Source organism: Aplidium turbinatum, chromosome 13 (genome assembly GCF_918807975.1).
Source record: "Aplidium turbinatum chromosome 13, kaAplTurb1.1, whole genome shotgun sequence".
NCBI classification, from domain to species: Eukaryota; Metazoa; Chordata; class Ascidiacea; order Aplousobranchia; family Polyclinidae; genus Aplidium; species Aplidium turbinatum.
Window position 1 is genome coordinate 22253361 of NC_137484.1, and position 13830 is coordinate 22267190.

At 37.6% G+C, this 13830-nt stretch overlaps 1 protein-coding gene across 1 annotated transcript in view; it reads left to right on the forward strand.

Moving 5' to 3' along the window:
- The window catches only part of LOC145782043 (contactin-2-like), a 44616-nt gene that overhangs the window by 11181 nt on the left and 19605 nt on the right, over positions 1-13830 (forward strand). The window contains exons 4-10 of the mRNA XM_082593775.1: positions 5378-5473; positions 5722-5952; positions 6327-6420; positions 8299-8477; positions 9763-10041; positions 11181-11331; positions 13129-13256. Coding sequence (XP_082449901.1) covers positions 5378-5473; positions 5722-5952; positions 6327-6420; positions 8299-8477; positions 9763-10041; positions 11181-11331; positions 13129-13256 — 1158 coding nt within the window. The remainder of the gene's footprint in view (positions 1-5377; positions 5474-5721; positions 5953-6326; positions 6421-8298; positions 8478-9762; positions 10042-11180; positions 11332-13128; positions 13257-13830) is intronic.

Sequence of the window (13830 nt, forward strand, 5' to 3'; positions counted from 1 at the left end):
ATTCTCGGTCTATTGCTGTATGTATTAGGTGTATGTCGCAAGGGCGCTACGGGGTTTTAACCAAACGTTTTTTTACGGCTGGCTCTTTTGTTTTATTTGTCAATTTATTTGGAGCCAAGCTGTGGTGCTACCCTCAAAACTATTTCTTGATCTGCTACTGCCGGGCGCCAGTGCTCAATTTTGGAATGTATGACTTTCAATTAAAAACACAACTAAGTTATATAGTTGTATTGTAGGCTATTATAGTAGGTTATGTAATGGGTTAAGCTGGCTTTACAGTCCATGAATGTTGCTTCATCTTTTTCCAAGGTTGGTTGTTCTTTAATAATCCTGAGTCATAAAATTAAAAAAAATAGTTTTGTCACAAATTTATTTGTTTAAAATTAAACTGAAGTTTGAAATTGTGTTCCTACAAGATGTCATTGGTCAGTTTATCCTTTGGTATTTACATAATCATCTTTACCTTTTTTAGCATAACCAAAGTAGTCTTAGTTCCAAGCAGTGGAGTAGCCTACAATGCTTATTTTTTTGGGTGTACATTTTTTAGAAAGCTTTAAACCTCTTTAAACATCTGCTTGATTTGCATAGTAACTCCTTATATGATATCAGTTTATTTTGCTATGACCTGAACTGGAACAGCAATTGAATAAACTGCAAACCAAGCGTGCGTTCAAAGCCTGCTGAAAAAAAGTGAACACCCAAAAAATGGTCACCGTACGCCAGTGGTTCCAAGAGACATTGCCAATGTAATCGTTTGAGTTACGATTACATTGGCTGCTGAAACACTACGAGTGAAAAGACTGCCTAAGTGAACTTTTTATTTTATTCCTTTGTGACCTTGAAGGATGTTTTTTTCTTTTCATATAAATATTTTAGCAATGTAGCCTATACAAAATGATGGAAATGGTCTGGCCTTTGGCACTTGTCTGTTTTGTTGCATTAGGCTATGTATTGTTTTCCCCAAGATAGTCAGAAAAAAAACTAAATTGAACTACATGTACTCAACCAGCAAAACATTTCACTTTTACCTAGATTCAACGTCTCCAGACGGTGAATTACTGTACAAAAAGTTTGCTGCGTGGTTAGCAACAAGGTGGTTTTGACTTCTCACCACAGTGCAGCAAATACAAATATCTTCTAAAATTAATTAAATAAAAACAATGAACAGGTACAGTAGTTCTCCCTTAATAAATACAAAATCGTCCGATCCCGAGGCAGACTTAATGAGCGGTGACTACTATTAGGGAGGGGCACGAAATTGCAAAATCAACAATTCAATAATGAGTACACCTGAACTTTATGCTATGGGTCAATGTTGAAGCATTACCAACTTTTTTTATTATTTTGGTTGAAAAAAAACCCCGGATAATCAGATATCAAAAATGGGGGGGGGGGGGGGGCGCAAATGTTTTTTCAGAGATAATTCCAAAACCACTTGTCAGAAGTGCTTGCAATTGGTCTTAAAAGATGCAGAATAACAGTCTGAGAAGTTTGGTATCTTATTTTGTAATCTAACAGAACATAAACATGATATAATTCTTTAAAAAGTGAGATTTTTCCTTTTTCTCACCCCTAAAAAACGTTAATTTTGCATATTCTCAGAGTTTTGAATGAAGAAAATATGCTTACAACCTACCAAATTAGGCTAGTGATGGAGTAGTTACAATAACAGTTGCCAGTCTTCTTCTGTAGATTGGAAGAAACAGTTAAAGTGTTGTATGGTCTTAAACGGAGGGAACATAACAAGTATATATATAAACTGGGTAAAGTACGCAAAAATACATACAAACAAGTACACAAAATAACCTCTAAATACACGCATTAAACACAGAAGAGGGTTGCAGTATGTAAAGAGATATAGTCTACAAAGTTACAATACTGTGAACACATTCTCCCAGAATGTTCATTCAGCGTTAGATGCGGTTAACGTTTCGATGGCAGAGTCAAAATCTTCCCATGTTACAGTTGAGGAACACTGAAGTTTACTCAGGTAAACTTTCAGGTTCTGGGCATATGTTTGCATGGGCAAACGTTTGTAGTTCTTTTTCAATCTAAACAGTTCACTAGATCTAGGAAGTGACAAACAGGTATCACGAGCATATCTTACTTGGTAGTACATAACATTTTCCTTGGTTTTATCATCATAAACACTCAGTTCTAAAAATGAATCAACATCAGCAGCATTACTAAAAGGACCACCAAACTTCTTCAAAAAATTGAGATCACAAATTTTTCTCTGATCGTTGTGGAGGTGTTGAGCTTTTTTTGATGCAAGGCCATGTTTTACTAATTCTGATTGTGTTGTATTCCATAGTTCTATTATTTGGGTGACTTTTTTGGCACTTTTGTAGTGTTTTTTTAATTCTTTGTTTGCCTTCAGCTCGACTAAATCCACCAATTTTGCTTTGACATGTGATGCACTGCTAGCATTCAACTGTTTGGCCCCACGAATTTGTAGTTCATAGTTAATGGAACCCACATCTCGTTCACTGTCCAGGTTATTGATTGGTGCCATATCAAGTTGTGCACTGTCTTTCTTTGTGAGGAGCTGAGCACTCTCTTGCGAAAAGTCTCCAAAGCCAAATACATCGCCTCGTTGTTGAAAAAATCCAGCAGCCAAACGGGGAAGAACTATTTTTAAAATGTCAGTGATTCGGCCTTTGTTGGTGTTGATTTGCTGCTGAACTTCCTGCATCAATTCTTGTGGCCATTTTGTACAACTTTTAAATCTTTCAACACTGATGAAGTCAAAGGCAGGTCTTGATAAGTCTGTCATTCGCTCAGGATCACAAGTGGTCAGATCATGATAAAGGGTTTGCATGGTTGGGATTAAACTGATGTATTGCAATTGATCATAGTAAGTGATGCTGAGATATGGCTGAACTAAATGAATTCCAATCACAGCACCAACAGCGCAAAAAACACTAAGAAAATCTACGTCTTGAAAAGCCCTAACAATGCAAGCTAAGGTATTAGTGATGTGGTCATACTTTTGTAGAAATAATTGCACATCCTCCTGAATGTACAAAGCAACTGCACAAAGATACACAAATCGATTAAAACGTTCCATCTACAAAGAAACGGCCAAATTTTTCTTTGGTTTAATAAACAAACTGAATTCATTTGCATAATTCCACGACTTGTGATCAAAATTTGGGGAAATAAGGCGAGTCAAACAATCAATATATTGCTCAAACACTGTTCCATGTGTTGTCGTTGCATTCACTAGGAAAGCTGAATATATTTTTTGAGGACCTAACGTACTCTCAATGTCACTGATGACTTGCAAAAGTTTCCTGTTGAACATAAGGCAAGGATGTGTGTGACAAAGAAGGTGTTGAGGAATATGGTCAACACCAAGATCTATAGCAACCATTTCATCCACATGAAGATTATGTGTAGCTGAATCTGTCATCTGAAATGTAATTTTCTTGAAAATTTCTTCAACTGCAACTCCACTCACAGTGGATAAAATAGCAAGGATGGTCTGCTTTAATAAGGCCAAATTTTCTCTGCATTCACTGCTCACAGGTAAAGCTGGGAGCCTTCTATAAGTACCATTAATGGTGATACCTTGAACACAATATCCTCCAGTTCCCTGGACCTTAGAGCCATCAGTGTGATAGGTTACCACAGCATCACCGCTATCCATAATCTCCTCTACCAAGCAACCTAAAGACAAAGCATGTATGGCGCCTCCAGCTCTTCGAATGCTTTTGCGATGGGGAGCAGTATCAAGGTCAATCAGCTCTTCATTTTCATTATGATATTTCCAGTTTTTCCGCCCAAACATCATGCGACCAGTTTCAATCACTGCAGCTGTTGCTTGCATTTTGGAGCAATGGTACTTACTAATCAACACATCAACTGTTCTGTAAAAAGTTGGCCTTACAATGTTCAAGCTCTCTCTAATATGTCTGTATTCTTTCGGAATGCTATCGCTTGAAGATTCATCAGTAATAATGTGACTATAGGGCCTTTTCTTGCTTTTAGATTGTTCCATTTCTGGAGAATAAGCATCATGGTCATCAGTTTCCATTGCAACTTCAACATCTTGTGCATCAATAGCTTCAACAGCACTTGCTACAGCCAACTCTTCTTCTCTCCTTTCTTTCTCCTTTTGCTGCATCTTCTCGAATGTACGTTCTTGAGCAGTTTTCCTCTCCATGCATTTTTGCCATCTTCTATCTATTGCTTCTTCACAGTATTGCTTGCGAACTGTTCTCATGTCATCCAGAAACTTCTCCATTTCTCCCATCTTTACTCCATACATTTGTTCCAAAGCCACTCTTCGTTCTTTATCTTCACAAAATATATCAAATAACTTGGTCATGGATGCATTGAAGTCAGTGAAGATGGACTTCTTTGCTGGTTGCATGTAAAATTTTTGCTTTGACTTTTTCAGAGTATCTTTGAACAAACTATAAAGACTAATAACACGCTTCTTGACTGTCTTCAAACTCACAGTGTATACGTTGCAATACATCCAGTGATCCATTAGATTACATGCCATGATATGACATGCCTCATCTACAGTTCTTACAGCTTTTCCAGCACGGTGCTCACGCAGCAAATATATCATACACTGAACAATATCTTTTTTGGATGGCAAAATTCCTTTTCTCAACTCTTCTGCTTCAGTGTACGTTTCCTCTGCAACTATTCTTTGGGTTTTTGATCTTGTGGTGTATACCCCACTAACAGATGCCATCTAATTTGGCTAATTACAACAAATATATGTTTTAAAAGTTTTGCATACAATATAACTCTGAAACATACCAACAGAGCACATTAAAAGGTACACTGGTACAATATACTCACATTCATTGAAAAAGCATTTACATTTTTGGGTCTAATATTAGTTTTCTCACTCCTAATATAGCCCACTATATAGCTCATGGAGTATAGTTTAAATAATTTTTTTATTAAAGCACTTCAATACTTAATCATTAACAAGTAAATGTAATATTAAAGTGCATTTTCTCATGAAAATATTTAAAATCTTTTTTTTCTAGAGGGAAAGTAGTAAAAATTGTCATATATTTTATGATTTTAAAATAATGTTTTTTGGTTGGAGCTCCAAAAGTGGTCCTTAATTACTCACCTAATTTTTCTGCATCTTTTGAGACCAATTTGAACAGTTTCTGACAAGTGGTTGTTCAATCATCTCTATAAATCACATTTTTGCCAGCGCGACCCCCCCGGATTTTTTAAAATCTCATTATCCGGGGGGTTTTTCAAACCAATTTCAATTTTTTTTTCTCAGTGCTCTAAGTATGTGTCATAGCATAAAATTAAGGTGTACTCATACCAAAGTTAATTTTAAGCCCCCCCCTACTACTATAGTATTTAATTTTATTGTATTGTGACATTTTAGCTGTTTCTCCATTTACCGCGCAAGAAACAAAACCTGTCAACGCCCTTGTTGGAAGTGGAGCTGCCGTCCCATGTCCAGGGGCAAATTACGCACCAGGTAAATGCTCTAATTCACTGCTTCCAGGTTTTGTTAAGTGAATTCGTTACATGTTGTTTGTATGAGCTTACAAGGAACAGCATTGTGCACAGTAGACGCATCTCGACGCACTGGTGCGTCGTTATAGAATTGATTATTATTATTATTATTATTATTGTTATCTGTGGTTCGTGGGTTCAAAACGCGATTAGAAGATACAAGGCCTTATTAGATAAAAATATTATGACTTACCATACTTCTTTTTCCAGAGAATTCTGTTGCCTTCCACTGGATATTTAACAACGAATTCAGGATCATAAAGTCGCCAGGGAGCCCTACGCAATATGTGTCTCAAAAAGACGGGACTTTATATTTGGCCAACGCTCAACTTTCTGATGCTGACGTTTTAACTTGCTCTGTTCGCTCTGTTTGGAAAAAAAGCGATGGTAGCAGGGCATCTGAAGAGTCTTCCACAACAAAGCTTACGGTTTCCAGTTCAGGTGCGATGCAAACTTCAGGCTTGTGGTTACTTTTATTTTAGTCTGATAAGTGGCCACTTTGGAGACTGGTGAAAGCTTCTGTCTGGCGTTTGGGAGATTGAGGTGAATCATCTCTTGTATTGCAGTTTCGGGGCTTTTGTTTAGCAACCTTTCCACTAATATTTGTAGATTTAGCATAAATTTGCTACATTTTTTGATAACATGGGAGGGGGACAATTGTCTTCTTTCTTTCTCGTTTGTACGTTTGTGATAAAAGTAAATGCTTTACAATATACCTACTGCTTCCAAATTATTGACACACAGCATGTGAAAATCTCCATGATTATTGCTGCCTGAGCCATTTTCACAATCAAACTTTCATTGTTCTGTTACAGAAGCTCCTTTGGAGCCTGAGTTTCTCCTGAAGCCAGAAGATGTGATTGGGATGCTTGGAGGAAGAGTCCTCATTGAGTGTTTTGCGGAAGGAAAGTAAGAACAAGCAAGTTATCCTCATTCAACAAATTAAAGTCATGATCTATCAGTTTTTAAAGTGTTTCAAGTGATAATGCTTGCTATCCCACTTGCATGCTGTATCACATGCATGTTATCTCATATGAATGCAATATCACGTGCATGTTATATCACACTCATGCTATATCACATTTATGGTATATCACAGAGGTGAGCAAACTACGGCCGCGGGCCGCATGCGGCCCGTAACAACTTTCTGTGCGGCCCGCGAAAGCCTGAAGCAAATATATTATATAATAAAATAATCCTAAAATTGCTTGAAAATTTTAATTACTCAATGACTTAATTAAACTTTTTCTTTATATATTTCATCTTGATAAAGATGAATTAGCCTTTTTGTCGCATTGTAGTAATTTGTTTCTCCAGCCACATTGTGATCTTGCATGAATGCATGGCTGTTATTAGTGTCAAAGCAGCCATTGCTAAACAGTCGATTACGTCACAATCGACATTTCTGACTTCGGTCTGCCGCATCATGAGATTTTCTTTTTCGTTTTAGTCTTGGATCAAGGCCAAGACTCTTGGTGTTGGTAGAGAGAAAATCGGCGATTGCGACAGTTTTTCTGATTATGTAAATTCGCTCAAAGATGCATTCTACTGTTTAATTCGCTGAAAGTGCGTCTGGCAAAGTGTTATCTTGATTGTATTCAAATAAATAATTGAGAAAAACATTTTTTATATCTTTTATGTAATACATGTACTGTATATAAAATCTCCGTTTCTTGCGTCACTTTAAAAATAAATAAAAGCTTGTGTTTTGAGTATTTTAGATTGATGTTTTGGCTTATAATCTTAATTATACTATACTGCGGCCCTCGAACAAATTCAGATTCTGAATGCGGCCCTCGAGATAAAAAGTTTGCCCACCTCTGGTATATCACATTCATGGTATATCACATTCATGCTATATCACGCACATGCTATGTAATATGCATGCTGTTCCACATGTGTAGTATTTCACATGTATGCTGTGCCACATGTATGTTGTGCCACATGCATGCTATATCACATGTATGCTGCACCACATGCATGCTGTACCACATGCATGCTGTACCACATGTATGCTGCACCACGTGCATGCTGTACCGCATGTACTGTATGGTGATTTATTCGCTAATGCACAACTGTTGAGTTACAACCAATATGTTTGTCCAGCATACGTTTGTCAATATTTATTGCCTCGAATTACAAAATTTTGCTGTTTTAAATGGAATTAAGCTAGAGAGCAAATACGGCGTAAAAGCTTCGCAACATTCTTCAGCACTTGGATAAGTATCGAGTTCACAAACTGAACTTTTGGTGATGGTTCCAGATTTTGCTTTACCATGTTTCGGGTCTTGTTCTATTTTGTTCCCTGAAAATGAAAAACTTCTATTGCAGCTTATCACAAAAATATTTTATTTTACATGCTGAAATGAAGTTTAACATTATTCTGTTATCCAAACGCATTATTTTCCTTAACACATTAAACACGTTTTAATCTTTGAAATTAACAATCCCAAGGACACAAGTGAAAAATGTCCGGCTTTTATTTTAATAAACTATTTTTTTTCTAACTGTTTGTATTTTGTTCCATTGCAAATCATTCTTTCAAATACTTAAGTCAAAGATTACTTGGTGTACATAGCCTATCGCTGAAAAAGTTCGGCGATAGGCTATGTAAAATAGCAAATATAGGCTATGTAAAATAGCATGGCTATGTAAAATAGCAAATATCAATGACTGTTATTGCTTGGTGTCTCGTGCTGTCTCGTGCACACCAAAGTGCTGCCAAAATGGTGTTTAAGTTGAAAAACGCAAATAGTTTTATTTGAAGAAGTTTTTTTTTATTGGCAGCCCTGTGCCTACCTTGGAATGGACAAAAGATGGAGGCGCTTTGCCAGCCAATAGCACTATCACCCCAGCTGGTCAGCTCATTCTTCTTGACATCACAGAGGATATGGCGGGAACTTACACCTGCCACGCTTCGAATACCGAAGGGACTATCGAAGGTTCCAGCACACTTACCCTACAATGTGAGTCTACAACGAATTAAGAAAATTGTTGGCAACAGTAGCCTATCGCTGGATATCATCATCATCCAAATTTAGTTTTGTCTCCACTTGTAGGGATGGCCGATTCTTTCTTTGAAGTGGTTATCGCACCTTCTTCCTTTAGTCCTACTTTGTCTGTTTCATTCTTCACCTGTTCTTTGAGGCAGACAATGTGTTTTTAAATTTCTAAATTACGTGTTCAGTTGCTTCGTTATGTGGGAGCTTAAGAAATCAAAATAATTTTACATCAAGCGTTCGCATTCCAAACTTAGAATTTGGACTAAAACCCTGGAAATGGAGAAATTTATTTTTGAAGCTTGAAACCCGATTCTATAACTAACAGCCCCACCATGTGGCTTACAAGGTTATGGAATAATTTGAACCTAAAATACAGTTTTGTTTTTTATTAAAAGATTGACCTAAAAACCATCTAATATCTGCTTCTATTTCGCAACATCACAGTTCTGCTTTGGATCTGCTATTGTAAACCATGTAGTGCATTCAGGGGCATAGCCAGCTCAAAATCTCGGAGGGGGAGACAAATCAGTATTATTGCACATGTCAGTGAGCCCGAAAACAATTCGGCAAAGACGAAGCACTCGAAGGGGGTCTTGGGGCCTGGTCTAGAAATTTGTGAAAAAATACTTCAAAATTACGTATTCTGAGAGTATTTCCAGTCTAAAACAATAAAACCAATCGTAAAACCCTGTCAAAAGATGCTGTAGGCCTACAGCAAAGGGGGCAATTTCCCCACCGAAATATTTTAAATATTTTAACCTCTATTACGTAACAGAGGTTAAAATGTTTAAAATATTTCGGTGGGAAAATTTTCCCCTTTTCCCTACCCCCTGACTACGCGCCAGAGTGCATTTCGATTTTTGTTGCATAACTAAACAAAATAACAAGAGATTTGTAGATTTCTGCTGTTTTTCAAAATACTGTAAATATGGAAAGATTTTCATAACATCAACCTTGTTTATCATGTTAAAATATAGATTTTACACGAAATTATATTGACTGAAATGCTTCACAAATTACAAGTATGGTTTAAAAAATTTCTAATTAGGTCCGACTTAAAATATTTCAGAAAAAATGTCAAGTTTTAACCCAGACAGCAAAGTCAGTCATTTTTACACTACAACGTCTGCAGACGTTGATTCAATGCAAAAATGGCTGGTTTTGCTGCCTGGGAAATTAAAAGCACATATTTTTGCCACTTTTCTCAAGAGACTGCTTCGTTGTGTATAACGAAGTCGCTACATTTTAGACAAGCCTCAATGGGTCGAAGAAGTCACGTCTATAAATGCCGATCTGTCCACACGTGTCACATTGAGGTGCAGAGCGAATGGGGCACCAATTCCTTCTTATTCTTGGCTCAGAAACGGCCAGTCACTTCAGTCTTCAAGCAAATTCAAAATCTCATCTGACGACCAGGGAAGTGAATTGCATATCAACAACTTGGAAGACGATGACGCGTCAATGTATCAATGCGTTGCTGCCAATGCCCACGGAACTACCTTGTCGAATGCTGCTGTGACCGTACAATGTGAGTTAAGAGAAAGTTCTATAAAATGTATATTTTTAGACAAACTGTGTTAATATAAAACTACCACAATTATGCTTCTTTGTCGCTAAGTATGAGTAGTGGTATGGTTCTGGCACTTTAACAAGTTCTCTCACTATACCACCATACTGTAGACGTAACCACGGAGCCAACAAAAGCTCTTCCAGGCTTTGACACGGCTACTAGAAAATTATGGTCCGCTGCAAACCGCATAAGAATAGAACAAAGTAAAACAAATGACAACCTTTATCAATGGGATGACAAATCAACCAAACTGCCCTAAATGCAACGCCCCAAATCAGTTTCCAGACTATCTCACATTGGAGTGCCCAGTAACCAAGCTTAAAGGAGGATACCTCACAATCCACCAATGCAACAACGTTCTCATGGATAGAAGGATACCTCCCAACTCACCAATGCAACAACGTTCTCATGGATTGGCTAAATGAAAACTGCTTGGTTTCATAGCGTCATACGAAACAATGCCGATAACTATGCCGATATAAACAATGTCTATTACACAAAGTAATACCCCAGATAACAAAATCCGTCATTTTTACATTGATGCAACGTCTGCGAACGTTGAATCAATGTAAAAATGACGAATTTTGCTGTCTGGGACGTAGGCCTATGCATGTTCCTTTTAATAAATTGTTTGTAATGTCCATTAAAGTTTTAAATACGGGTTCGCAAAACCCGATGCGAACCGTGTAAATTACATGTCACAATAAGAGACTGCTGTGGTGCCACATTGCGGCTACTGGTTTATGTTACTTAATTCTAAGGATAAAGAAGCGTTGCGACCTACAGATGTTAATTATGCAACTGATCAAGTAATGGTACCCCCTGGTGCACCACCGGAATACACGTACGCTAAAGAATAGTTTTAATGACTGGAGATTTTCTTGAAGAAAATTTAATCAATTTCTGAGACTTTCCATTCTCTTTCCTCCCTAGTTGTTGTTCCCATGCAAGAGTTGTTCCTAATATCCATAGAAATAGTGAATTTGTTTATTAAAGTTTAATTTGGAACTGCTGTATATGGTTGTTTTAGATTTAAAGTTTTTCATAAAAATAAACAAAAATTCTTTTTCAAAACAGTTTCTTTTTTCTTTCTTTAGCTTACCTTCCAGTATTCCACACTCCGATCAAAGACATCACTGAAGCATTTATCGGGAAGACAGCAAAGATTGTCGTGGCCGTGTCCTCGGCTCCTCCAGCAACGATAAGTTGGAGGAAAGGAGAAGTTGTTCTTCCGATAGACGGCGTCGCGTAAGATAGAAACAATTGCGTTTATTTTTAAGTAATAAAGAAATTTTATTTTTGAGTAACAAAACAAGTTTTTTTGTTTTATTTATTCGACAAAAACTTTTTATGGAACAAACCAACCACTAATTATTAGCAAAGTGGAAAAGAAGTCTGCTTTGTTTTCAAAAGGTATAAGTTAGAAACCAACCGGGAGCACACTGTAGTGTAACGGCAAGACACAGAATCGTTTGTTTGATGGCGGATACGAAGATAATTGTTGTTTTCTAGTTTTGTTTGTTTTTCGACCAAGCTCTCCTCAAGTTTTTCTTACTTTCAAACCGTTTTTAACACCTGACTAGCAGCACCCCTTTCCAGGTTTTTTTTAAGGTTTGGTTTGGGTGACCGCTAAGTAGTTTTAAGAGACCGCAAGTGTTTCATTTAAATACCAAAAAATAGCCATATTTGCTTAAACGAATTATTTATTAGGCTATTGGCAGGCTTCTGCTTGTTATGTTTCCACACGTAAAAACTGATCATTATGCGCCATAAATCAGAAATAAATATTGACGAGTATCGAATGTGCACTTCTTTTGTGAATAACTCTTTGATTCAGCTGTTAGCTGTACCTCCACTTATTCTTTTTTCCGGACGTGAACTATTGATCGTAGGCTATATTCGTATTGTCGACAAGACATAGCGAGAAACAACCATTACTTTTCTACTGTAGTTGCAAGTCCAAATTTTGGGAAACCGCTGGAGAAATTTGGGGGACTGTTTCGGTCCCTCAAAACACCTTTAAAAAAACACTGCCCCTTTCTATCGTTGACATGTGGCAGTGGTTATTGTTTTGATGAAATTGGTTAATAATAATGAACGTTTGTCTGTATAGCCTAACTGCGGGGTCTTCACACTTCACAATAAATGAACAGTCGATTCCAGCACTCAAAGTTGAGAAATGCTTTCACTCGGCAAGTCAAACTTGTAGCCAACAACCATAAGTTGGGAGCGACAAAAGGGACGGTCGTGTAGATTTATGCAGATTGCTAATAGACAATACAACGTCTAATAGACATTATACAAATGCTTTTATTCGGTTCTGCATGATGTTACACTTACAAGACTGCAGTCGGCTGCATAGCCGAGTGGTGAGAGCCCTGGAACGGCAATCGAAAAGGCGCCGGTTCCACACCGCTCAAGAGCATGCAGCTGTGTCTTTGGCAGGACACTTAAAGGCATGCCTGAAGGTGGACACGAAGATTGGCTTCCTTGCCTTCCCGTCCACTTAATCTAAATCTTCAACCACCGGGTGTAAGCCTGGATACGACCACAAGACTGCAAGGTTGTGAACAATAGTGTTGGCAGGGGGTCCAGGGAGTACGTTTGGACCCGAGCCCGGGGTGCTTATAAAAGCCCGTAACCTTTTCAAGAAGACAGGGAACTCGACGAAGCCATCGAGCACTCTTTGAGTGTAGTCCGTCATTCTTAGAAGTGTCTTGGTAATGGGGCCCAAGAATCTATAGAGTACATAGTACCGCCCCAAATTATCCTCTCAACGGCCTTGGTCACAATATATCCAATATATTCCAGCGCCTTACTAAGAATGTACTAAACTTCTCTGCAAAGGCATACGGCGTGTCTTTGGCAGAACACCTAATGGCAGAACGCTTAAAGATAGACAAGAAGTTTGGCTTCATTGTCTAGAATTCATTTACTTTAAAATTTAAATCTTCAATCTCCAGATGCAAACCTGGACATTGTGCACAAAAAGCAAGTCATGCTGAAACTAAACTCAAAATAAACTTAGAAATGCTTTTTTCTTAGATATTCTAAGGAATCAAGCGGCACTTTGGTGATACGCAACGTGACACGTTCAGATGAAGGAAAATATTCCTGCGTTGCAGAAAACATCATAGGAGAAGCAACAAGCCAGGGTTATCTGAATGTGTTTGGTAAGTGTGGGTGTCTAACAGTGGACAATGTGAAAGCGTTGTGACTCATAGACCGTAACAGTAGCGGTAGCAGTAGTCAGTCGGACAGTTGTAGTAGCTTTAAACAAAATTTGCAAAATGTAACAAATTAGGTGCATCTCAAGGTATTTGTAAGTGACAGATTTACTTCGGTCTTAAAATCGTGTTAACGTTTGTATTTTGTCGCTTTTACCTTTTTATTTTTTTGTTGTTGTTATTTAGTTTTTGCTTTTCCGTACAAAGTAAAATATTTCAAGTTGGAGCACCTTGACTTAAATACCAGCATTGTTGTTTCGGTGCCTCAATGATGTTACTTCCATATGAGTAAAAGTAATGCAATATATTTTCTGCTATTTGTACATTGAAATGAATGTGGAGTTATGCCGAAATAAACTTGATTGATCGATATAGACGTCTTTGGTAAGTTACGTGCCAATAAAGCAAAGGTTAATAAACAATCAAAAGCGACTAAACGAGAACGCTGTGGTATGCTTGTGACCAAAAATGACGTAGCTTCCTGGGAGCAAATCAGTGATGGGATTCGCGTAAACCACTT